This window comes from Mizuhopecten yessoensis, unplaced genomic scaffold (assembly GCF_002113885.1).
Source record: "Mizuhopecten yessoensis strain PY_sf001 unplaced genomic scaffold, ASM211388v2 scaffold2329, whole genome shotgun sequence".
Taxonomy (NCBI): Eukaryota; Metazoa; Mollusca; class Bivalvia; order Pectinida; family Pectinidae; genus Mizuhopecten; species Mizuhopecten yessoensis.
Genome location: NW_018404492.1, coordinates 1,234,698 through 1,261,575, shown reverse-complemented (window position 1 = coordinate 1,261,575; position 26,878 = coordinate 1,234,698). Strand labels below are relative to the sequence as shown.

Sequence of the window (26,878 nt, the reverse complement as noted above, 5' to 3'; positions counted from 1 at the left end):
CATTTGTAATATTTGACTTTGACAGGACGTTAGAACAGGTACCATATGCTATGTTTGATTTTGACAGGACGTTTGGACAGGTGCCACATGTAATTTTTGAATTTGACAGGTCGTTAGGACAGGTACCATATGTTATGTTTGATTTTGACAGGGCGTTAGGACAGGTGCCATATGTTATGTTTGATTTTGACAGGGCGTTAGGACAGGTGCCATATGTTATGTTTGACTGACAGGACGTGAGGTCGGGTGACACATGTAATGTTTGATTTTGACAGGGCGTTAGGACAGGTGCCATATGTTATGTGTGATTGACAGGACGTGAGGTCGGGTGACACATGTAATGTTTGATTTTGACAGGGCGTTAGGACAGGTGCCATATGTTATGTTTGATTGACAGGACGAGAGGTCGGGTGACACATGTAATGTTTGATTTTGACAGGGCGTTAGGACAGGTGCCATATGTTATGTTTGATTTTGACAGGACGTGAGGTCAGGTGCCGCATGTAATGTTTGATTTTGACAGGACGTGAGGTCGGGTGACACATGTATTGTTTGATTTTGACAGGGCGTTAGGACAGGTGCCATATGTTATGTTTGATTGACAGGACGTGAGGTCGGGTGACACATGTAATGTTTGATTTTGACAGGGCGTTAGGACAGGTGCCATATGTTATGTGTGATTGACAGGACGTGAGGTCGGGTGACACATGTATTGTTTCATTTTGACAGGGCGTTAGGACAGGTGCCATATGTTATGTTTGACTGACAGGACGTGAGGTCGGGTGACACATGTATTGTTTCATTTTGACAGGGCGTTAGGACAGGTGCCATATGTGATGTTTGATTGACAGGACGTGAAATCGCGTGTCACATGTTATGTTTTTATTTTGACAGGACATTAGGACAGGTGTCCTATGTTATGTTTGATTTTGACAGGACGTTAGGACAGGTTCCACATGCAATGTTTTATTTTGACAGGACGTTTGGACAGGAGCCTTATGTTATGTTTGATTTTGACAGGACGTGAGATCGGGTCCCAGATGCAATATTTGATTTTGACATGACGTGAGGTCGGGTGCCACATGTAATTTTTGAATTTGACAGGTCGTTAGGACAGGTACCATATGTTATGTTTGATTTTGACAGGACGTTTGGACAGGTGCCGCATGTAATTTTTGAATTTGACAGGTCATTAGGACAGGTGCCATATGTTATGTTTGATTTTGACAGGGCGTTAGGACAGGTGCCATATGTTATGTTTGATTGACAGGACGTGAGATCGCGTGTCACATGTTATGTTTTTATTTTGACAGGACATTAGGACAGGTGTCATATGTTATGTTTGATTTTGACAGGACGTTAGGAGAGGCGCCATATGTTATGGTTGATTTTGACAGGACGTGAGGACAGGTGCCACATATAATGTTTGATTTTGACAGGACGTGAGGTCGGGTGCCACATGTAATATTTGATTTTGATAGGACGTTTGGACAGGTGCCATATGTTATGTTTGATTTTGACAGGACGTTAGCAGCGGCGCCATATGTTATGGTTGATTTTGACAGGACGTGAGGACAGGTGCCCCATATAATGTTTGATTTTGACAGGACGTGAGGTCGGGTGCCAGATGTAATGTTTGATTTTGATAGGACGTTAGGACAGGTGCCAGTTGTAATGTTTGATTTTGACACGACATGAGTACAGGTGCCACATGTAATGTTTGATTATGACAGGACGTTGGGACAGGTTCCACATGCAGTGTTTTATTTTGACAGGACGTTTGGACAGGTGCCTTATGTTATGTTTGATTTTGACAGGACGTGAGATCGGGTGCCAGATGTAATATTTGATTTTGACATGACGTGAGGTCGGGTGCCACATGTAATGTTTGATTTTGATAGGACGTTAGGACAGGTGCCAGTTGTAATGTTTGATTTTGACACGACATGAGTACAGGTGCCACATGTAATGTTTGATTATGACAGGACGTTAGGACAGGTGCCACATGTAATGTTTGATTATGACAGGACGTTAGGACAGGTGCCACATGTAATGTTTTATTTTGACAGGACGTTAAGACAGGTGCCATATGTTATGTTTGATTTTGACAGGACGTTTGGACAGGTGCCATATGTTATGTTTGATTTTGACAGGACGTGAGGTCAGGTGCCACATGTAATGTTTGATTTTGACAGGACGTTAGGACAGGTGCCACATGTAATGTTTGATTATGACAGGACGTTGGGACAGGTTCCACATGCAATGTTTTATTTTGACAGGACGTTTGGACAGGTGCCTTATGTTATGTTTGATTTTGACAGGACGTGAGATCGGGTGCCAGATGTAATATTTGATTTTGACATGACGTGAGGTCGGGTGCCACATGTAATGTTTGATTTTGATAGGACAATAGGACAGGTGCAAGTTGTAATGTTTGATTTTGACACGACATGAGTACAGGTGCCACATGTAATGTTTGATTATGACAGGACGTTAGGACAGGTGCCACATGTAATATTTGACTTTGACAGGACGTTAGAACAGGTACCATATGTTATGTTTGATTTTGACAGGACGTTAGGACAGGCGTCATATGTTATGGTTGATTTTGACAGGGCGTTAGGACAGTAATGTTTGATTTTGACAGGACGTTAGGACAGGTTCCACATGCAATGTTTTATTTTGACAGGACGTTTGGACAGGTGCCTTATGTTATGTTTGATTTTGACAGGACGTGAGATTGGGTGCCAGATGTAATGTTTGATTTTGACGGGACGTTAGGACAGGTGCTACATGTAATGTTTGATTTTGACAGGACGTTAGGACAGGTGCCACATGTAATATTTGACTTTGACAGGACGTTAGAACAGGTACCATATGTTATGTTTAAGTGCCATATGTTATGTTTGATTTTGACAGGACGTTAGTACAGGCGCCATATGTTATGGTTGATTTTGACAGGACGTGAGGACAGGTGCCACATGTAATATTTGATTTTGACAGGACGTGAGGTCGGGTGCCACATGTAATGTTTGATTTTGATAGGACGTTAGGACAGGTGCCAGTTGTTATGTTTGATTTTGACACGACATGAGTACAGGTGACACATGTAATGTTTGATTATGACAGGATGTTATGTTTTTATTTTGACAGGACATTAGGACAGGTGCCCTATGTTATGTTTCATTTTGACAGGACGTTAGGACAGGCGCCATATGTTATGGTTGATTTTGATAGGGCGTTAGGACAGGTGCCATATGTTATGTTTTATTGACAGGACGTGATATCGCGTGTCACATGTTATGGGTTTTTTTTTGACAGGGCATTAGGACAGGTGCCATATGTTATGTTTGATTTTGACATGACATTAGGACAGGCGCCATATGTTATGGTTGATTTCGACAGGGCGTTAGGACAGGTGCCATATGTTATGTTTTATTGACAGGACGTGATATCGCGTGTCACATGTTATGGGTTTTTTTTTGACAGGACATTAGGACAGGTGCCATATGTTATGTTTGATTTTGACATGACATTAGGACAGGCGCCATATGTTATGGTTGATTTCGACAGGGCGTTAGGACAGGTGCCATATGTTATGTTTGATTTTGACATGACATTAGGACAGGCGCCATATGTTATGGTTGATTTTGACAGGACGTGAGGACAGGTGCCACATGTAATATTTGATTTTGACAGGACGTGAGGTCGGGTGCCACATGTAATGTTTGATTTTGACAGGGCGTTAGGACAGGTGCCATATGTTATGTTTGATTTTGACAGGACATTAGGACAGGTGCCATATGTTATGTTTGATTTTGACAGGACATTAGGACAGGCGCCATATGTTATGGTTGATTTTGACAGGGCGTTAGGACAGGTGCCATATGTTATGTTTGATTGACAGGACGTGAGATCGCGTGTCACATGTTATGGGTTTTTTTTTGACAGGACATTAGGACAGGTGCCATATGTTATGTTTGATTTTCACAGGACGTTAGGACAGGGGCCATATGTTATGTTTGATTTTGACAGGACGTTAGGACAGGTGCTACATGTTATGTTTGATTTTGACAGGACGTTAGGACAGGCGCCATATGTTATGTTTGATTTTGACAGGACGTTTGGACAGGTGCCATATGTAATGTTTGATTTTGACAGGACGTTAGGACAAGTACCATATGTTATGTTTGATTTTGACAGGACGTTAGGACAGGCGCCATATGTTATGTTTGATTTTGACAGGACGTTAGGACAGGCGCCATATGTTATGTTTGATTTTGACAGGACGTTAGGACAGGTGCCATATGTTATGTTTGATTTTGACAGGACGTGAGGACAGGTGCCATATCTAATGTTTGATTTTGACAGGACGTTAGGACAAGTACCATATGTTATGTTTGATTTTGACAGGACGTTAGGACAGGTTCTACATGTAATGTTTGATTTTGACAGGACGTGAGGTCGGGTGCCACATGTAATGTTTGATTTTGACAGGTCGTTAGGGCAGGTGCCACATGTAATGTTTGATTTTGACAGGACGTTAGGGCAGGTGCTACATGTAATGTTTGATTTTGACAGGACGTTAGGGCAGGTGCCACATGTAATGTTTGATTTTGACAGGTCGTTAAGACAGGTGCCATATGTTATGTTTGATTTTCACAGGACGTTAGGATAGGTGCCATATGTTATGTTTGATTTTGACAGGACGTGAGGACAGGTGCCCCATGTAATATTTGATTTTGACAGGACGTGAGGTCGGGTGCCAAATGTAATGTTTGATTTTGATAGGACGTTAGGACAGGTGCCAGTTGTAATGTTTGATTTTGACACGACATGAGTACAGGTGCCACATGTAATGTTTGATTATGACAGGACGTTAGGACAGGAGCCACATGTAATGTTTGATTTTGACAGGACGTTAGGAGAGGTGCCATATGTTATGTTTGATTTTGACCGGACGTTAGGACAGGTGCCATATGTTATGTTTGATTTGACAGGACGTTAGGACAGGTGCCATATGTTATGCTTGATTTTGACAGGACGTGAGGACATATCCCACATGTAATGTTTGATTTTGACAAGACGTGAGGACATATGCCATATGTTATGCTTGATTTTGACAGGACGTGAGGTCGGGTGTCACATGCTATGTTTGATTTTGACAGGACGTTATGACAGGTGCCATATGTTATGCTTGATTTTGACAGGACGTTAGGACAGGTGCCATATGTTATGCTTGATTTTGACAGGACGTGAGGTCGGGTGTCACATGTTATATTTGATTTTGACAGGACGTGAGGACGGATGCCTCATGTGATGCAGGTGCAGGAGAGTCTGAATGCCAAACTGGTTGGAACAGGCTGGAAGGAAATCAAGCAAAGAAAATATTATGTAAACTTAACCTCTTCAAAACTCAATATATCCGTATGTTCCTGTACAGCGGGATATATAGGAATGATTGGTGGTTATTCTGTTTATCTGACTCGAGTAAGTTAGTTTTAAATTGTTTCAAGAAAAGAGGTTTACCTAGTGTCTTTTTAATTTGGAAATTAACTAATGTGATTAAGATAAACAAGTTTACCAGCAATCACGGATTAGTGGGATCTTTTTCTCCCAAAACATTTCTATTCCATCTGGAAAAACACACGTTCCCATTGGAAAATACACTATGTCGTTTTCCGACGGGGGAAAATTGCCATGAACCTTGACGTCACAAAGGAAGAAAACGTCGCAAAGCATTGATACGTGACGTCATAATTTTTAAAAAAAACCAATGCAATGACGTTCAGGGTGTTAGCCACTAGTGGGTAACGGCTCATCCAATGGGTAGTGAGTGAGGGAGCCTATAGCGGTTGGGGGAAAATAACTATTTTTGTTCCTTTCTATTAGTGACTTATATCAAAATATGAATTATTGGTGTACGTTTATTAACATTTTATTCGAATTGCAAATGTAACTTTATGTTGAACAGCGTCACCCACTTGTTACCAATCCCAATATTGGATAGATTTTTAAAATTAGCTTTTTAAGTCAAGTAACTTGTGTTTGTATCAAGTTGACATTTTTGTGTGTGTGGCTATATATGCCTACTGCTTTCAAATATCGTTTTATAATTTTAGTTGCATCCAGAATGTACTTTATTGATTAAATATAAATGTAATCTTACGTTGTACTTCAATTATGGTAGCATACAGCAAACAAACCAACATACTGTAAGACGTCACAGATAGGGGTATGTAAAACTGAAACAGGTAAAACCGAACGTTGAAAAGAAACAAACAAATATAGATGATATCTTTTATAAATTTATTATAACAAGTTGTTCCAATGAACTAAAAAGGAAAACCTTACAACTGGACGTCAACATGACGATAAAGCAATAGTGAGTGTCACTTTGTGTCACAATAAATACTCAGAACTACCTCTAGCACTTCATGTAAAACATCACACATCTGGACTGGAGAATGGTAAATAAAGCAGCAATTTTACTAATGATAGCACTTTAGAAGAATAGGACGTGATTAGAACGAACAGAAACCATGGAAACAGTATACTTTCAACAGGATATGCTAATGGATGGAATTTCACGTTGTCCATTACAAAGAAACATATATATGTACGTATTGAAATGAAACATTAAGAAATCGTATGACTTCAAGTATTTAGGTTAAAAGCTTTTGTCTTTTCGTCTAGTCAATCACTGTCGTGGAATTTCACCTTCCTTAAACGTGCACTCATCACATTGCCGAGAGGCTAGCATTTTACACGAGAAATTGTGCAGAGCATCATGGGCCTCTGTAATAAAGAACAGATACTAATCAGTACCTAGATTGATAATGTTATATCTGTATTGATATTTTTTTTCTCCATTATTTAAACGAAAATACCAATGTTGTCAATCCTGCAAACATTCATACATATCTGATAACACACTTGGAAGATATTGTATACATTTGTCCTGCCAATGGTCAAAACCGCAAAATTCGCTTAAAATCACAAATTAAGTTAAATGGGTATCTTTGACTAATCATAGCACAAAAACGAGCACAAAGACATATAATTCGTTTTGCATTTTCTTCTATGTTATTAAAAAAAAAATCAAAAATACATTAATAATTAATATAATTAATATATATGGCTTTGGTCTCTCCTCGTAGTATACACATGGTGCATCAATTAGTTTACTCCAGTTTGTGTAAATTACTATACTGAATAAAAAGAGTTACGGAAACAGTCAATGCTAGCAATGACCTTGTCCCTTCTCTAGGTATGTTTTATTCTCAATGTGTCATAACGCAAATTATATTATGCTAATGGTAATTGCACATTCGTCAGACTTCGTTATTATATAGTATTACCTTTCAATTTCTGCTGTAAGGAAAAGCGCACCTGGCGTTCCTGCTCAAGCTCATTAGTAAGAGTATCTGGGGAAATAAAGTACATCCGATTAAACTGGTAAGCATAAATATAGGAAGAAAGTGATACCAAGATAAATTATATAACACAGTCAACCTTGAAGTCAATTCTCTAAAAGCCACCCCTTGTCTCTAGCTGCAGAATTCATTACTCACAATGCGCACTTATCTTCATAAAAATAACGTTTTCTTTAAAAGTTATTCGTGTAGTAAGATTGGTGTTTCTGTAAGGAAGAGGCTTGACCTACCTTTCACTATCTGTAGCTGCTGTGCTACCCCCTCTCTGTAACTGTGTTCTCTGTCTACCTCTCCTTTAAATGTTTCTGTAAATAAATTATTAGAAAATAGTGAAAATCAATCATTGAATTGGTGACACTTTATTCCATATGATTATCACCTTCAGTTGTCTGACACCGCTGTAAATACGTGTTTTACCTAAGTTTTTATGTCATTATCACCATCTTTATCCATCTTGTATAGCAGTTAATAGATAGGGTTCAGTTGTGACATGATAATTCATCGGGCTTTCCTAAAAAGACGACTTCTAATCTGTAGCGAGATCAATTTTATTTTATGGTCCAACACAAATATGCCATGTATATACACGGTTAATAGTTAGTTTATAAATGATAAATGACAGTAGAAGAGTTATCACTTTATCTAGCCCAACTTGCGTCCGAGTTACGCACGGCTTAACCCAAAACTTACTGTCGTGGGGATTACAGTAATATACATTTAAATAGTTCTGTGTGATGACATCAGTGGAGAGAATCAACGTGGACAAGAACAGATTGAAAAAAAAATATTATCTGATCTATTTGAAAAAAAATGATACTGCAATGGATTTGTGAAGTTATATAGTCATTATCGGGGTGTTTTTTTTCTTTACTTGATCTATTGCATATGTATATATATATTCACGTCTGTCGTGTCATTTTTAAATTAATCATGAACAAATAAAGTCAACAACAAATACCTTTCATTAACTCTATATCTTTTTCTATCTTTTTCCTTGTATCGATTTCTTTCCGTAGCTTCAGTTGCAATTCTTCTACAAAATATTTTTTCATAATTTTAATTAGAACAGAAATATGTATATATAATGATGTCTGATATTATATGGACATGTGCATCAGTAAAGTTTTTGTCTGTAAATAGTAATGATTAATTAACCTTTTCACATCTGTTAAGTAATTATCGATTTTTACAAATCAACATATGCAATTAACTTTTGATGGACATTTAAATTAATAAATTCATATAACAAGACATGTATAAAATATTGATATTGGGAAAACGTCTATGGTGATATTTATACATAATTAACATTCCCCATTGACAAAGACAAAGATAATGCAATTCGATGCACGTTAAATGACATTAATTTTCCGCCTTGACAATCGTCGTTAACAATACAAAGAGGAGCCGGATCTGGCGTATTCGTTTCGTGAATATTGAAATACAGGTACAATATTTTCACTCTGAGGGGACAAATCGATTTACCTTTAGAGAGATTGACATCGTCAGCTGCTGTCGTCTTCACTATATCATCGGTCTCGCCGTCTGTAAAATGAAATGTGTAATTCATAATCAAACATGAAAACAGACTATAAATCAAGTATCATTTACTGGTCAAATGAGCGCGTGATATACAACCGGAACGTACTTTCACGCTCCAGTGAACAAAGAATATTTGGGGAGAGTGTTGACAGTTCCTTTGATGTTAAAGGACATGTGTGATATGATAGATTGCTTTATGCTCCGTATTATAATGTTAAACATTATTTAAAAATATTACGCATAGATCATATGTGTCTTCGTTAGCATGACGAATATAGCGACCGTACGGTTACTAGTAATTACCTTGATGCTAATATATGATTAACAGGACTGATTGACCAAGACATAGAGAAATGATACAACGAAATGTGATCGTGATTGTATTTAGTAAACGTCTCGAATCAATACGAAAATGTGGACAGTTTAATGTCTAAATCGTTCCCTAAGCATCGGATGACCGTTTCACCCAGCCAGGTTATATTAGAGTTCGTGGTTATTGAATAATATATTGATAGATAAATGACCACAGCGGTGATTGTTCCCTTCAGTTCGTCATAAATAGGTCTTCTTCATTAATACATAATCATGGCGCATGATTAAATAGCGTTCGTAGACTAAATTAAGAGATGGGTTATTAGATTACTGATAGGCATCACAATTTAAAGTTCGCAGAATGTGGTCATCGATTGTAGCGGATGAGCCGAATCAAATATACAATAAGTTGATGATTTAAACAAAACTGAACTATATGGAGAAACTACACGTATTGTCATACCTCATTGTTGCAAATTTATTGATATTACAAGGTTAAGCCGAAAGGAACATGAATTCAAACCTAAATATTCATTAATTTTTTTGTCTCATAATTACTATTTACCTTAGAATATTTTTTTCAAATGGAAAAGAGAGGCCGAGTATTTTTAAGAAAATTATTTACCGTTACAGCCAATTTCTGTCTCTGATGCCGATTCGTCACGATTCTCGCAATACGGATTCAATGTCTTTGTTGTATTATCATCTGCAAACAATTGACGAATTCATTGTACGATATATTTGATGCAATTCTATCAAATTTGTGTTAATTTATTTTTATGACTAATCTATTTTAATTTCAATATTGACGATACCAAACAGAACTGTATTGAGATATGGATTAACAACGGTGATTTATTTGACTACTTTTCAAACTACAATTTACAAATAGTACATTTGGTTATATCTCATAATATTTTTTCATGTGATGAGAATTTGAAGACATGTGAATTTCGAAAACATAACTTACCTTCATTGGAGGTTTCTTGCTTTTCCTGGAATAAAATATAAATGTCATATTAGAAGCATTCGAAAGCTAATTTCTGAGTCTTGTAACTTAATCAATGAAATATCATATTGGATCGTTAAAGTATCTACCACCAAGTTATAATGCATTAACTAAAACGCCAAATACTGGACATGAAAAATAGCAAAGATGTCGACTTTTTTGTCACCAACATTAACAACACATAAACTTCATACCATCATGTCCTCCGTTGGTTCTTTGGTATCCGTACATTTCGGCGAGCACATCAGACGACAGTCTCTCTCACTGTACCCAGATCCGGCAGGGCTTGGAAAATTGTCATTTTTTTCGTCCTCACTGCTAGTTTCCTGGTGTAAAATAGCATCTGCCTCTTCTTTGTCGTCATCCCTACCCTCATCAGTGATATCAATTTCTCCTTCCGAATCCTCATCGTCCCTATCACTATTTCTAGCACTGTCAATTTGATCATCAGACTTTTTCACTAACCTGAAAGCAGAGAACCTCTCCCCGTCCGAATTGTTATATGAAGGACTGTGATCTGGAGAGGATAATTCATTGTCGTTGCCGTTCTCAAACATATCAACAGTGTCCTGATTGTGAGTTTCCTTAAAAGGATACATGGTCCCCCTGATACCATTGCGGTGATGGGCACCCATCTGCGTGTTCCACAACATGTTATAAGTTGGTAGAACACCATGGATACCCCATGATGCACTCTGTAAGGATGCAGCCTTCGTGCTGTCAATACTGCTTTCTTTATTGAATGGTAGACCCAGGCTAAAAGGAGGTGAATGGTTGAGTTGGCCAAACTGGTATGGTTTTCCCGGCAATGACAGAAGAGGGAAGGGAGAATAAGGGGACGGATACATTGGTTTGTTCACCACACATTCTCCAAGTCTTAGTCGACTTTTCTTCTCTGACGGTTCTGCCTTTGAGGGCAGGACGCGGCTCGTGCTTCCATGACTACTCGACATGATTCGCTTCCGGTTTCCACCATTAAACATAGCTTTAACATCCTCCCAGGCGCAGGTTGTGTCGTCCTTTTCAGATGCATCGCATAGCTTCAGATGACGTCTCCAGGAATTAAAGTTAGCGGCATCAGGATGACTATATTTAGATTCGGCCGTACGATGGAAATGAAATATGAACTTGTTCGGGGAAAAGTATGCATTACAAACGGTACACTTTATGCATTTTGCTCTTGAGCTGTTGTATCGTGATGGCTCAAACTGACCAGTGCAACCCCAACCACACTCATGCTTTACGTCAAAACGAAAATTGTCTGGTAACTTCGGGGGCGAATTGTCCTCTAAGAAGGATTTAACCAGCCGTTCGGCCTCTCTTAGTGTGATCATGCCACATCGTCGTGAAGATATTGGCATGGCCCCTGCCCTTCTTAGGATTTCCAGTTGCACGGGAGTACACTGAACACAAGTGATGCCCAACGCAACCCGCCTGTTGTGTATCTCATTGTAACTGTAATTCTTCAGAAGCGTGTTACTTATCTGCGCAAGACAAAGTCTTTCTTTTTGGTCAATGAAAAGGGAGACAATCGGGACACCCTGTAGAATAACACTGCCCACGTGATTTTGACGGACATATGTCCCGTTTGATAACCGCATATGTGTCCGTGCCATTACCTCGGGGAGGATGGAAGACATATCAATATGGTCCTTGTCCATTTTTGTATTGCTGATCATGTCGTCTGAATTTAGTGGTGATCCGTCTCTGCTAGATTCGTTCTGAAATACATAACAGTTAGAGATGCAATGTGCCTACACTACTGGGTGCTCCGGATCTCAAGTGAAAAAAATGCAAGACTGAATTTTAATTCACCCTTATTTCATTTGTGTGGGTCATGTTTAGACAGTAAACGAAATTAATATTTGATTTAACTAAACGTCATTTAAAGTACTATACTTGTAAATGTCTATGTAAAAATATTTTTTCTTATTTATAAACTGTATGTAACATGAAGTACATCCTTTCTGAGTGTGATAATAACGATCGTTATACCGAACGGTACTAACAATTGAATCACAAATGATTTAATTAGATTGAAGTTATGGTGTAAATAGTTTCGATACTAGCTTACATGTGATATGTATGAAATTAAGGAATGATATATGATCATGTTGACATGAAACATATGGTGATTATACGATAAAAGATAACGTTATGTACCAATACTTCTTTAGTTGGTTTTCCTTTTATATTATATTAATAATGGCTTTTAACGTGCAATATATATATTATCATTTCTATTTTTTAAATGTGGGAAACCATAAGGAATTCAAGTTTATAGTACAATGACCACATTCCCCTTCTGGTGACTGATTATCAAAGAGCAGCTTATTGAAGAATCGACATTTATACACATTTATTTATTTCCTTTCAGCTGTTTGTGGTTTTCATCCTTCAGACTAAATGTTAGATCACATCTTTTATGACATTGTATTGAATTTAAAATTATAATTCATATTGGTACCAAAGAACACTTATTGTGTGATAAGTTCAACAACATAGTCGACCTCATAGGCGACACGTTGGAGTCATATTATTTTTCGCATACTATAATTACTTCACATGTCTTCAAAGTGACATTATTGCGAAAAAGTAACAATAAAATATTCAACTATTAAATTGTCAGTTGATAAAATATAACGCAAATATGACAAATTAAATTGTCTAATATAAACGTTTGCAAAACCAAAAACTGGAACGAAGACAAAAGTGTTAAGGTATATTTTGAAAAGAGGCGTTTTTAAAACAATTATTTGGAATATACAACACGTAATTGTCAGTAGATAAATGTCCGACATAGGAAGTACGGGAACGCGATGTGTTACTAATAGAGGGAGCGTACGGATACGGAACTGTATTCTCGGTTAGTAGGGGAATGATTTGTTTGAATCTTTAATCGATATTTTACTGATATGAGTGCGCGCTATATGATCCTGCGGCGGTAAATGACTTCCGACAAATAACGGTAGAGTTGATGTTGAAATTGGAGATCTTTTGGATGGTATTAGATTTTATTAACAAAGAAAACGGTGATGACTAGTATGAATAAAGATTGATATTGCTTCCATATTAATAACAACGGACGCACACCTCTAATACTGCTGATTTATGATGATTTGAATACAATATTTGCGCGCGGTGTATTTAATGAAAAGGAAACCTGTGAATCTCCGACTGATTTTCTAAACTTAATCAACTCCATTTTCCAGACATATGGTCTAGTTCATCTTATAGGAGAAAGTCAAGCCTTTTCTGTCAGTATTAAGAAAGATAGACAATAACCAAAAGTTCATCAAACATTGTAATAGCATACCGCCATTTACCTGTGTCACGGTATGAAAGCATCGGTTAACTATCCATATGTCACAGCAACTACCAATTAACGTGTGCTTCTCTTCTTTAGCTCCCAAGAAACCTTCTTGTGTATCCTCAACAATATGTTCTCTGAGATGAGCTTAATCACTGAGAACGGCTGAGTCTCTATGAGGAATTTCAATTGGTATTGATACATGAAACGATTCTTGCGTGTCGCTAGATATTTGACGGTCAGTGGATATCTCGCACCGACAGTGTCATTTGTTGAATATTCTGCATACGTTATAATAGTAATGTCTTTCAAACGTCTCCGTTATCAGATAATCAAACTACGATTATTTATGTATGTATCGTGACTTTTCTGATGCAGATAGAGGATGATGTGGTAATTTTTCAATTTATTTGTCTTCAGAAAAAAATGCAACAGGTTAATTCAGACCAATAGTTAATTAACGGTTATGGCAGTTTTGCATGTAATATCAGATGCTCAAAAGCAATTTTCATCTACTGAATCTCAAAATAAATTGAAAGTTGTATCCTTTGACATCAAGTTTCATGGGAGTCATAAACAAAAACGACTCCTCTAATAATTGAGATAATTTTCTATAGAAAGTCGTACCTGGTTCACCGATGTATTCATATCGCGTCAAAAGACGACCGGCATGATATCATTATTGTGCAATTGCATTAAAAAAATATAATTAAATGTAAACTATAATAAAGCATACGGTGAAACAGAGTTTACAGATCAATGCATAAGACAATAAACCGATGATTGTTTTTAATAAACAGCGTGTTCAATGCGGGTGCAATATTACGGATGGACTGATGTTGCATTATCTCTTAAAAAAAACTTATAATAAAAAATGCATAACAGTAAAGCTTATGATCGCTTCACATACGCTCGCGCTGTTAACGTTCTCTATTGATCATACGTATCATAGGTTGCTTAGATACGTGGATACTTATTCGGATAGGTAATAGTCTGTGCTTTCTTTATCTAAATGTTATCCATTATTATTTCTGACCAAATAATTGCCTCAAGTCATTATGACAATTTTATACAGAATAACGATTTGCTAAAATAATCAAACGTCTTCTAGAGGAGCATAAATATTTTTAAAAATAAACGAATATATGTATTACTTTTTCCGGACACCGGTTGTAAGTTTTTAATATTTATATATGTATATTATTACTTATAAATGCATAGTAAAAAACATAACAACATTATTTCTAATGCACCGGATACACAGTTTTCACGCCTATTAAAAAGCAAACAAACAAACAATATAAACTTAAATAAACGCAGATTGCGATAATTAAAAACTTATCAACAGTGCAGATGGCCAAATAATTCAAGTTGAAAAAAATGTCATCATATATTCCTAACGAAAGCCATATTAATATTCCGATAAAGTAACTATTTATTGAAAATGAAACGTAATATGTGCACTAAATAGAAATATTTTTCTATGTGTCATATTGATTGCAAAACTATGTTAGCGATACATATTTAATAAAAGCATAACAAAGCACCATATAAATATAACAATTATGTTTGTAAAGCACTAAAAATCATAAAAGCATTAATTACTTGATAAATTAACGCAATGGATGTTCTATATAGTATGATATGGATCTGAAACCAATCCTCGTATGATAAGCATAACATTAAACACCATGTAAAGATATTGTACTAATATAGTAAGTTGTGTAGTACTACTGTAGGTTAACAATGCAGTATTTCAACAACAATTGAAATAATTTCCGGGAAACAAATCCAATATTAATGTATCGATCAAAGCTGTGTTCTAGTTAACCGATTTATTCTCACCATCAGTATCACAATACATATTGAAAATATGGTAAATTCCTAACTGCAGTAAACATATTGAAGAACAAAATTAATTTTAAATGATTGTCATTTTCATACAAATTCTGCAACGGTGCGAATACCAGGATGATTTATATTTAATTTCGATATTGTAACCATTACTTTAAAAAAAAAAACATGAAACAGATACAATGTTTGACAGTGAGGCTTTTTCCTGAATCTATAATTGATTTGTGATGACAATTTTTATACTTGATATGAAGAGTGACATTTAACACAACGCTTTCTGTGTTAGTAATTTATCACTTATAGTAAGACCGTAATGCTATGACATTATCATATTGACATGCTTGCATCTGTAGAATATTACGGGAGTATCTACATACAAAGGGACGAAATGATCATATGATTATATTGATATTTTTTATTAATTATGATGAAAATTGATGCATCGTTTCACTGTTAATAACTCCTTTTATATATGCTTAAACTGTACCTTATTAATTTATTAAAAAAAGACAATGAAAAAAATCCGTATTTTTAGCAAATTGCTTATTTGTTTTGTCGGTATGTTATTCAGGAATAATTTAATATAAAATGACAACTCTAATAATAACTTTACAATGAAAAGCTAAATACATGTATTAACAAAAGAATCAACCGTGTGTTTTACACATGTGACAACAACTTGTAATACAACGTACGGACTGTATTAACTGATAACAATTTGATGAAGCCTCTACACCTCTTTAATTTACTCTAACACAAAATAATTTTTATATTTAAGTTCAGGATCTGGTACATTCATCAATCATTATCAGACAAATAGTAGAATAATGTCCCTGCTTACATAACGATAGTACTTGTCTTGAGCGTGTGTTTTGCCGACCATCACGCGCATTTATAACTAAATGAAATACTGTCAAAATCAATCAAAAATGGTGAGGAACAAACCAGAGGAAATCCGAAACAGGATAGATCAATGTGATAGCTTATTGATACAGGACAATAAATATCAACAACTGTAATTGTTACTAACAATGATTATGACAATCAATACTAATATATGTGACAGCGTTATTACTTACCATGATTGTGACCATAATTCGAAAAAATGTATTCACAGAGTCAAGATCATGCCAGTCTTTCAAGTCTATAAATCTTTTGAAGATAAAGTTTCTTTTCTTTTCGGAATCTCAAATCAAACGTGGCATCTTCGGTAACGGTGATGAGAGAAGTCCACACCCAACACTTAACGGTGAAGCCCGGCACTGTATCTGATGCTGATCCTATCGTTAGCGTTGTGACAATGACGCTCCATTTAGCATAACTGTCACATATATGTGTTGACACCAAGGTACAATTAATGATGAACACTTTAATTCTGGCATATGGCAGACGCACAGCTCTGTTTATTTGGAGTCCTCTTTAGAAAATTATGCATTGTAATATTCAACGAGCAATGAAAAATTGTATGATTGTTGGAGGAAGCGAGGTGAGATGCGGCACGAGAGGCGTGTTAAAATTGATCCAAGATACAAGGAGCTATCTCATTGGTCTATTCACCGCGACAAATTGCTACTGTGAACCACTGATGCGCGACTACACTAGACTGACAGCAAACGCGGCCGCTCTGTCATCGTCCATACTGTATTCAGATCCCTATTGTAATTCAATTTGTATGTTGACATGATTGAAAATCAAAAGGTTTCAGTTTTACAGTTTAAACGTAAGTCAACTGCATTAAATAGCTCGACAGACAAACATACCTTGAATTCCATTCGGAATTTAAAACATTTTACAAGCAATCATTTTGTTAAATAACAATGCAAATCAATAAAGTTCTGCCTTTATTATGCACTGTCAGGTATACGATATCGAGGTGCTCACATTCATGGAAGTATTTTGCAGAGTAACTAAAGCAACTAAAAGCAACTAAAGCAACTAAAGCAAAAGCGATATTCGTTACGAATTCTGCATAAGACAGTTGTACTCAAATTAAAGTGTTGGCAGTAAACTTCAAGTCAAATACTTATTGAATAAAACAACTTTATAGTATTTACGAGATACAGTTGATCACTGTAAAGAGTTCATTCGTAGATATTAGAGATGTTTTAAATTATGTGTAGATGTAGGCTTATTCCGAGAAAATCAAATGACATTACACGATTGCCCATATCTTAAGAAGTTTAACAACGTTCTGGGTATTGCTGTGGTAAAATGACAATAAGAATGTCATACAGACATTTTAAAATATATTAATAGGAATTTGTATCAAATAACGTTTCTGGATGTTTTTTCAATGGACTTCTGAATGATATAATTTGTAACGTTATTCGTATCAAGAGAAAATGTAATACCATATATGTATCTAGTTAATGTGCTACTCTGTAGCAGTGTACTTTGTAGTGTTCACCTTGTTGTACATATACACATCAATACTAAACATTGTACGGTAAACCTCGCATGCTGTTAATAGAAAGAAACATATTTCTATATATGTCAATTTCATGTGTATTGCCAAGCATTCAATTCGTTATTGCTACAACAAACAGCGCCCTGTCGCCATGGTCTCGTCTCGAATGAAGAAAAAACAAACATTCCATGATAATTAAACTGACTGCTGGTTCTGACTGCTGTGGAATATCAATTGGGTTCACTGTAATCCTAGTCTGTTCAACATTGGTATCCGCAGAAAAGAGTAATTAATTATGCGGTAATTTTTCTTTTCGTTAACAAAACAATATCTAACACTAATAATATTTATATAGCAATTACTATGGGCGAAAATAATATATAAGATTGGTTTACCCCAAACCATAAATCATCAGCTGTTTTGCTATTGATGAATGTTTCACGAGATGTACGTCTGAATGCAGCATTATAATATACAGGAAACCACATTATCGATTGTTTATTGTAACATAACTTTGATATCTACAATGTACTGTACAAAGTACAATGCTGATCGCTTTCCTAGTCACGTTTATCGTTAAACTTGATAATACAATACACAAAACGAGTATTGGGCTACGGCATAGTAACATCATGATATTAATATAAAAGATTGATTTATAAATTCATCAAGCGTACAAATGTATTTAAGTTTTTAACTGCGTACCACTTCAGTTAAGGATGCATAGCATTTTATTTTTATTTCGTTCACCGGGTCATCTTTTAAGGCAAATGCACTGATCATACTTATAACATTAAGTAGCGAAATAAATGCTCTATGGAAATGTTAGTGCAATATGGTAACCTCAATATCCCATACATCTGTAAGTTTGTCTTTGTATGGTGAAGGGTATATATTTCATGATAATCGTGTATATAAGCAGATCGATCAGGAGCGAAATCACAGAGTTTTATGTATGTATTTGCCAAAAGTTGGGTTATACATGCAGATAATCAGCATTTCTCTTTTCTATCATAAATACGCATAACAGTTTTGTTAAGGAAATGGCGCGATCTATAAATGAGCTGAAAACTCTCATAAAAACAACAATTTCAGTTTAATTCTGCCATTTGCTAGAATTCATGAATAATTTGTCTGTTTTCAAAGACACATTTTCATGTTCACTTTTTGGTTTCCAGTAATTATTCCCTTTCAAGACAATTTTTCCTGTATTTCTTTCTTTGGCGGGAAAATAAGTTTTGCATATTTTATGATTTTTAATGGTAGAATTCTACAAAGTAATTCATTGTCATGACACGCTTACCAATATGTTCTGTTAACATGAGGCACTCGAATACTGGCTGCTGCAGATAAATGGAAATCACACACGCGTAACGCGCTCGCTTTTTTACCTGTACACCTCACCCGCCTTTGACTAGCCGCTCAAACCAAATATTCCACACCTGTTAAACCAGTTATAATTATTTATCTTCGTGAGCAATCGGTTTTGTTTACCGTTTTAGGCCGGATGAGCGGGAATGCTCATCGCGAAACCCTGCATTATACTATCATTATAATTTTAAACAGTTATATATACATTTTGTATATGAAATTTAAATCGATACATTCAATGAGATTAACAGTTGTTTTAACACAGAATACATATTAATTAAAATGCAATGTTTTAATTAAATGAGATTTTTTAAAGGGAGGTTAATGTTTTTGGCATAAAGGCATGCCTCAATGTTGCCTTTATTTTCATATATTTTTCAAAGTTGTAAATAATTCTCATATGTCTTAATATGAATAGTATCAGTTGAAAGCCAATCTTAATTACGAAATGTGTGGGTGTTTTGTTGGTGTAATAACACAGTCGACACACAATTACAAAAACAAAACGCTACACAAAAACTAAAGGAAAAGATGAAAACACCAGGAATTGTCCTAATTCACAGAACAAAATGAGTATAATCTTTTGATTTGACCTTCGACACAGATTTTTAGACTCAAAATGAATATATACTCAAAGATAACGTAGTTCCCATTAAGTATGCGTCTGTAGGACACTACATGTAAGTTCAATAGAATAGATACATGGATATATCATGAATGCGAGAGTTTCAATTTTCATCATGTCCGACACATTAATTTGATTAATCAACATTTGTAATAAAACTATTGTTCGTAATATTTATAACAAAGGACAAAAGTACTCATTTGATCAAAGGCAAGACATTTCTATTTTCTGAGACCCCAATGATTCCATCTATATTTTACATGATGAGGAAATATTATTGATATATTAAGCTGCCTATGAACTTTGATTCCACAATTATCAAACTATGTTCAATTAGTAATATTATGGAAAATTATTAAAGGAAAAAATCATTTATAAATGCCAAAGAATTTCTTTGATAGATGACTAATTCTCGTTCCGAGACTAAATCTAAGGATGCGTATTTGGACTGACAATACTTGTGCCCTTACACAACACACCCACTGAACCCTGCCTAAATCGAGGATTGTTATTCGTGTCCATTTGCACCGATATATCAATCAAGATGATGGTGTTCTGGCTTTAATCGTCTTTTCTTAAATAACCAATATGTTTTAATTGCTGTTGTTATTGTTACCGCGAAACCTTCACAGAATCTTTCCCTATCATCAGTTATACCCTGACGCTAAGAGGATTTTCTTCGCTGAATAGCTGCACAGGTAAACCTGTATAAGTGGGTCAAAAGCCGGTTTTGTTGGAAAACCTGTTTCCATTCAGTCAAGCTTTTAACGATATGTCGATGGGACATAATGTATTAAATTTGTCTATTCTTAATAAAGAGAATGTCTTTACAAAAGTAGCTCAGGCGCAATGACAGCCAGATTAGACATATGACAGTTGAATTAATCAAGAAAGGGAAATTCTGTTTTCCGGAACACGGGTGAATTGAAGCAGGATTTTCCATCTGGCCTGCTATTGGTTATTTTGCGGTATTTTGTTCTAACCCCACTTGGGTGGAAGTCTTCTAAATGTCACCGGCTATATCCAGAAAAGACAGCCGTAATCTGTGTATTTTCTATATGAATTAGCCATCATTAGACGAATATTGCAGGATATTACGTTTTGTCTGGCACACAACAATAGATCCTAGGTCGCTTTATATTGGTTTCACCTTAGCATATTTCACTTCCGTGTAAAAACCTGTCTATTGAAGTAGCCAACACTGTGATATTATTTATTAAAATATTAAAATTTATGTTAGATTTCAATAAAGGTAAAAATAGAAAAAAAATATGGAAAGAAAGAAAAACGAAATATTTTCTTGATTTAGAAATATTTGTTATGGATTCAGGTCATAAAATAATGTTTAACTTTAATTCAAACAATATCACGAAGATGTCACTAAATACCGTCACAAGCATTACTTTTACTTTTCTCTGCCTAATGCCATTCATAATAAGATTAAAACACAAAATAATGTGGGGAAAAAAACTAAAATATATGATACATTATTTGTGTTGTATATTTTAATCTGTGTTTTGAATTACTAAATTGAAGACACATCAGTGAATTATCTGAGCTCATATACCGGTTCCTTTCACAGACAATAGCGATTTACATGATCCTTATATGGTCATGGTTCCCTGAAAAGCAATGTTCGTTTTTACAGTGATACTTTGTTTTTGTTTTTAGTCACATTTCCTTTGATGATCAACTGTGTGAGCATTATGGATACATATCTATGAGTGCTGAGAGTAGATTATATGTCATCGAATTAAAGTACATGTCAATTAGAAGATTTCAAAATCACTTCTCCTCTTGTTAGTAACGCTGTGTAATAATGGATACTTTCCGCATTTTCCAATTATTGTTTGACAAATCCAGATAAAATTGATAATGTTATAATACCTTAAGGATTCGCGTGCGAGCATACAGTTTTTATTATGTTTAATAACAGAAATCCGATCCGTGTTTCACATCATTATACACCATCTTGCCTCTAGCTACATGTTTGTTCGGGTGTTCCGCTCCACAGTACAACATGACAGTCCTGTCTGTTCCTCACACTAACTAACCATTCATGTTTAAGTAATTGTTTACTAAAAGTTTTGGTACATTGTTCAAATTTCATAAGTTTTTAAGGAATTATTTATTACTCGTTGTATTTTCTTCTCAAATATTTTACATATGTACATATTTTGGTGAAGACAAAAGTTTCATTTTGGCCTAACGTTGTCACGGTTGGGTTTGTCGTGTGTCCCGCCATTGTGATGCGCTATACCGTGGCGTTGTCTAACAAATGAAAATGTCGCCGCTGGATGGCTTGCTCGCACACCTGAATGACCAGAAGTGAAATGTGTTTATCTCTTAAATATTAACTGATACTGGTAATTACTGTACCGTTAGAATAGCATTACTCTCCATAGTGCTTGGAGGCGTGTGTCACAGGGCTATAAAGAATGCATGAGCAACTGAGACGTGTCCACGAGCATGGGACTTGACAGATTCACAAAGTCTGTGTAGCTTGAAGCCTTGTAGCATCATATCTAAACATTGAAATTTATGGCAAAGAAATTAATTCACAACCAATTTTGTAGCATTAGGCCCCGAAACAATGTATCCAAATATGTGAACATGATTTATATACAAACAGGTCAACACTGTTGGCCCAGCTTGGTACCTTTCAATATGTTGTTTTGAAATGTGTACCCACTTAGCCCAGTATAACTATAAACAAAATCTGAGTCGTTTGGTCTCATGTAACAATAGTATCAATTAATATGAGAATTTATGGACAGACCAAAAAAGGTTCACAAAATTTATATAAATTAAGTTATATAACATAAACATACGTACCTGTGTCTAACAGTAGACCAGGAAATACAGGAATCATAACGGCCACACAAAGGCGGCATGTCACTATGGTGAAAAGTAGTAGGTAGAATGTTTCACCCTGGATATTTCTGCTTGAAAACGAAAATGATCGAATGAGTGTTGTTCTTCATACTATAGTGAGTTATTTAAATGCAATATAAAGTTACTTGAATCATATCATAGTTCTGGTTATGAATATCTTATTTTACCAATCCAATTAGACAATTATTAATTATAACAAATCCAGTTGAATATCGTAAATTGTTACAAACCCAGTTAGATACTTGTTAAATATTACCAATCCCACTAGGTGATCGTTAACTGTTATAAATCCAGTTAGATTATTACTAAATGATAAAAATTCAGTGAGAAAATCCTTAAATATTATATAATCATTTAGATTATCATTAAATATTATAAATCCAGTCAGATATCGTTAGATGTTACGAATACATTTAGAAAATCATTAATTATTACAAATCAAGTTATAAGTCCAAATCAGATATCGTTCATAATAACAAATCTAATAAGTTATTGTTAAATATTACAAATCGAATTATGTATCGTTGATTATTAGATACTTAACAAGATATCGTTAGTTATAAGAAATATACCAAGATATCGTTACTTATTACAAGTATAATTATTAGATATATAGCAAGAAATCGTTACTTATTACATGTATAGATATAGCAAGATATTGTTAATTATTAGATATATAGCAAGATATCGTTATTTATTTTTAATGTAGCAATGTATCGTTAATTATGATATATGTAACAAGATATCGTTAATTATGAGAAATATAGCAAGATAATAAAAGATTTATCATTACAAATCTAGTAAGATTTCATTAATTATTACAAGTCTTTTACGGATATCGTTAATTATTGCAAAACCGCGCAAGCAATGTGTTGACGTGGAACTGATTTGACAAAGAGAACATTAACATATAATATATTGATTTGAGACAACATTTACCGAATTAAAGCTTTCTCTATTTAGCTTTTACTTCTGTGAACCGATACAAGTGTTTATGAACGTCGAACATGTGATATTAGCAGGTATGTTGTGTTATGTGATGGTTGATATGTGTTCAGCCAGCATCGCTGATGACATGGTGCCCCAAATTTTATATTTCCAGGGTTGTTGTTTTTTTTAAATGTTTTTCAAAGTTGGTGATGGCGAGGTTTGAACATGTAAAACGTCCTGAGATGCTTTTCTTTTAATTGCGTCTTTTTTATGACTACATGTTTTATCTCCATAAACGATAACTTCTGCAAATCAAAGTTTTATTCGGGTAAGATATTAACGTCATCGCTATGAACTTTCGACATATGAAACATGGAAAAAAGTATTTGAAATATGTTGTCTTTTCTTTAAGATCAGTAGCAAACAGAAATTCGTAACAGATCTGACTATGTTATCGTGACAAACAACCCTGCTGTGCTAACGAGGTGATACATTCTCGAAACAGCAATCATTTCGGTTTGCGGTGACTGTGATGACAGGGAATTTCAATTGCTTGGATTAATTTGAGCTCATACCCTCTTAGTGGAAATCTCGGAAATACCAAAATTGTGGTATTATAGAAAGTCTGTAATTATGCTCAATTATACCAGAATGATGGAGGAAGCGGGGAATAAATTGTTGTTTTGAATAGCGTTTGAAGCTGATCCCATATGTTGAGGTGTAGAAGTCTCCGGCAGTCCTGAATGCTTGACGTAAAATCAGCGGCGATTACCGCTCCGGCGTAACAAGGATATGACAATGGTCGGAAGACGAAGGAAGGCCTGAAGGGAGACATCCTTCCGGGAACTTGCTTGGAGTACCATCACGATTTCACGCTAGCCGTGAGGAAATTGATTTTGCAAAATATAATTGGCCTAACTCTCCCTTATTTACAATTCTAAATAAAATATAGGGAAATGAACAGCATCTCTGAGAATATCAGCGTGTCATAAAATATGTGTTTTTATGGGGTTGTCATAATCTAGATATAGCGTGTAAAATAGTGAAGTGCCCGCAATAGGTGTGTCTGTATCATCGAGTTAATCATGGTGCACTTCAAATACCATTGAGTAATATCTTAAAAGACTTCCCTAGATCTAATAACTGCGGGAAAATAATAATGAAGCTATGATATATCAAAAGGAGTACGAAATAACCCAGAAATGTGTGAACACATATAATTTTATATATATGTAGAACGAAAGCAATTTGATAGGAATTTCCTTGGCCAAACATCTTGAAGAAAAACACAAATCAAGTAATAGTGTTCAAGTGAATAAGTAAGTTTTGAATTATATTCAAATGGCACCGCTAAGCATCTATCAACTGACATGTGGTTCAAATTATATAAAATTTGTTTCCAAGTCATAAAAGAGTTTATGAAAGGTTTCTTGTTATACAACCAATAAGTGTTATGTGACGTTTCGACGACTATTACGGTATGTACCCTGCCACCTTCATCAGACAAATAACCAGTGGAGCGTATGCAACAAAGGTGTAAAATGTGTACGAGTTGTCCACAAATCGATGTCGATTCGGTTACGCTGTACGCGTATGTACAATAGTTGTTATATATGTACCAAAATGACTCGAGTCAGCTACGCTTTGTTTAATACTTGGACATCGATGTATGAGAGTCTATGAGCCCCCTTATCTCGATTTAGAACTGGCCCACTGTGGCATATCCAAATGTCTTCTTTTATCTACCGCTCTAACAGATGTCTCTATCGGTCCAATACTTCAGATGAGTACATATCGTACTAGTCATCGCAACGTCACATAGAAACACTCACTGGTTATGTAGCAATAAACTTTTCATAATCCATACTAATACATAAAAGAGTTTGATGAGGCTCTTCCCGGACGTTTCGTAACAAAGCCTCAATAAAATTAAAACTTTCTAATTCATTTCATCAATTCAATATTCAGATAATATACTTTCAACCAGTAAACTAATTTTAAATCATAAAAAATATCCCTGTAGCCTCTGAAATACATTTGTAAAAACATTTTAACGGTATTGTACCTCCTATATATGCAGAATTATATATTAGTTAATATATCTTAACGGTGATTTCTTGCATCTGTTCTTTCTATATGATGCATTAGTGAGGACATCTTATCGACGTTGTACTTTATATGTATATTAGAATAGACATATTCACGGTGTTGTCTTGTAGCATCTTAACGGTATTGTACCTTTTATGTAATATATGAAAAATAAAAAATGTTAACGGTGGTGTACCTGAAAAGATTATGTATTACCTTAATAAAGACATATAAACGGCGTTGTAATGTATTATATTAGTAGAGACATCCTAACAGTGCTGTACCTCCTATGTGAAATAGTACAAGAGATGATATATGTTAAGGGTGTTGTACCTTCAATGTTTTATATAAATTGAAACATCGAAACAGTTTTGTACCTCCTATGTGTTATTTAAGTACAGACATCGCAAATATGTTGTACCTTGTATTTATCATATTGATAAAAACATGTTCACTGTGTTTTCTTGTCCCTCCTATGTAATATATTAATAGAGACATCAAAACGGTGTAGAACTGCCTATTCATTATATTAACACATACATCTAAACGATGTTATCATGAACGAGTTCCTGCTACATAACATATACTTATTTAATGGGTCAACCTTCTCATTAAGACACCAAGTATCATTTAAAATGAAACGTATATTTATGGTAAGATAACCCCCGTTATTATGTTCAGTTGATGTTAACAGAAAACTAATCGATTCATGTAGCATTTCTTTTTACTAGGGATTCCAAATTTGCCCCCTTGTTTCGTCACTTAACGTAGCCTTTATCGTTAACAGAAAGCAGAAACATCTGTATGAAAAATATTGATAAGTAAACGTAACATGTTGAAAACGCTTGGAAGGGATTCGACACAGATATTTGACCGAAAGGTGTCACATGTGAAGAAAGAAACACTTTTTGGAGCACTCGATTTGGCCCCTATTTTGTGTGTTGGCTCATGCCGGTTTGTTTGTTTGTCTTAGTGTCTCTCAAGTGCTCTTTGTGTCTCCGTATATCGGCCCGGTGACCGGATTTTGTTCTTGAGTATTGCTTATGTTGTGTATTTATTTTCAGAGACAATTTAAGATATTGGCTAGACAATAATGGCA

General features: G+C 35.3%; 1 protein-coding gene across 2 annotated transcripts; it reads right to left on the bottom strand.

The window, feature by feature from the left end:
- Nucleotides 1–6,290: 6,290 nt before the first annotated feature.
- Nucleotides 6,291–16,890, bottom strand: LOC110445532 (SKI family transcriptional corepressor 1-like). 2 transcript variants are annotated; one of them, XM_021490195.1, is made up of 9 exons: nucleotides 16,543–16,890; nucleotides 10,494–12,020; nucleotides 10,261–10,285; nucleotides 9,916–9,996; nucleotides 8,922–8,981; nucleotides 8,395–8,469; nucleotides 7,667–7,741; nucleotides 7,362–7,427; nucleotides 6,291–6,798 (listed from the first exon to the last, which is right to left on the bottom strand). In XM_021490195.1, the coding sequence occupies exons 1-9, from the start codon at nucleotides 16,555–16,557 to the stop codon at nucleotides 6,701–6,703; spliced, it is 2,022 nt and encodes a 673-aa protein (XP_021345870.1). In that variant the 5' UTR covers nucleotides 16,558–16,890; the 3' UTR covers nucleotides 6,291–6,700. The 2 variants fall into 2 exon arrangements, with proteins under 2 accessions (XP_021345870.1, XP_021345871.1); XM_021490196.1 differs by having other exon boundaries at nucleotides 8,395–8,466.
- Between the last annotated feature and the right edge of the window lie 9,988 nt (nucleotides 16,891–26,878).

Excerpts from the sequence above, each read along its gene's own strand:
- LOC110445532 (XM_021490195.1), bottom strand. Across the intron at positions 8,982-9,915 it reads GACAGAAATTGGCTGTAACG|ACGGCGAGACCGATGATATA; the intron begins GTAAATAATTTT and ends TTCATTTTACAG. Across the intron at positions 6,799-7,361 it reads CTTACAGCAGAAATTGAAAG|AGGCCCATGATGCTCTGCAC; the intron begins GTAATACTATAT and ends TCTTTATTACAG.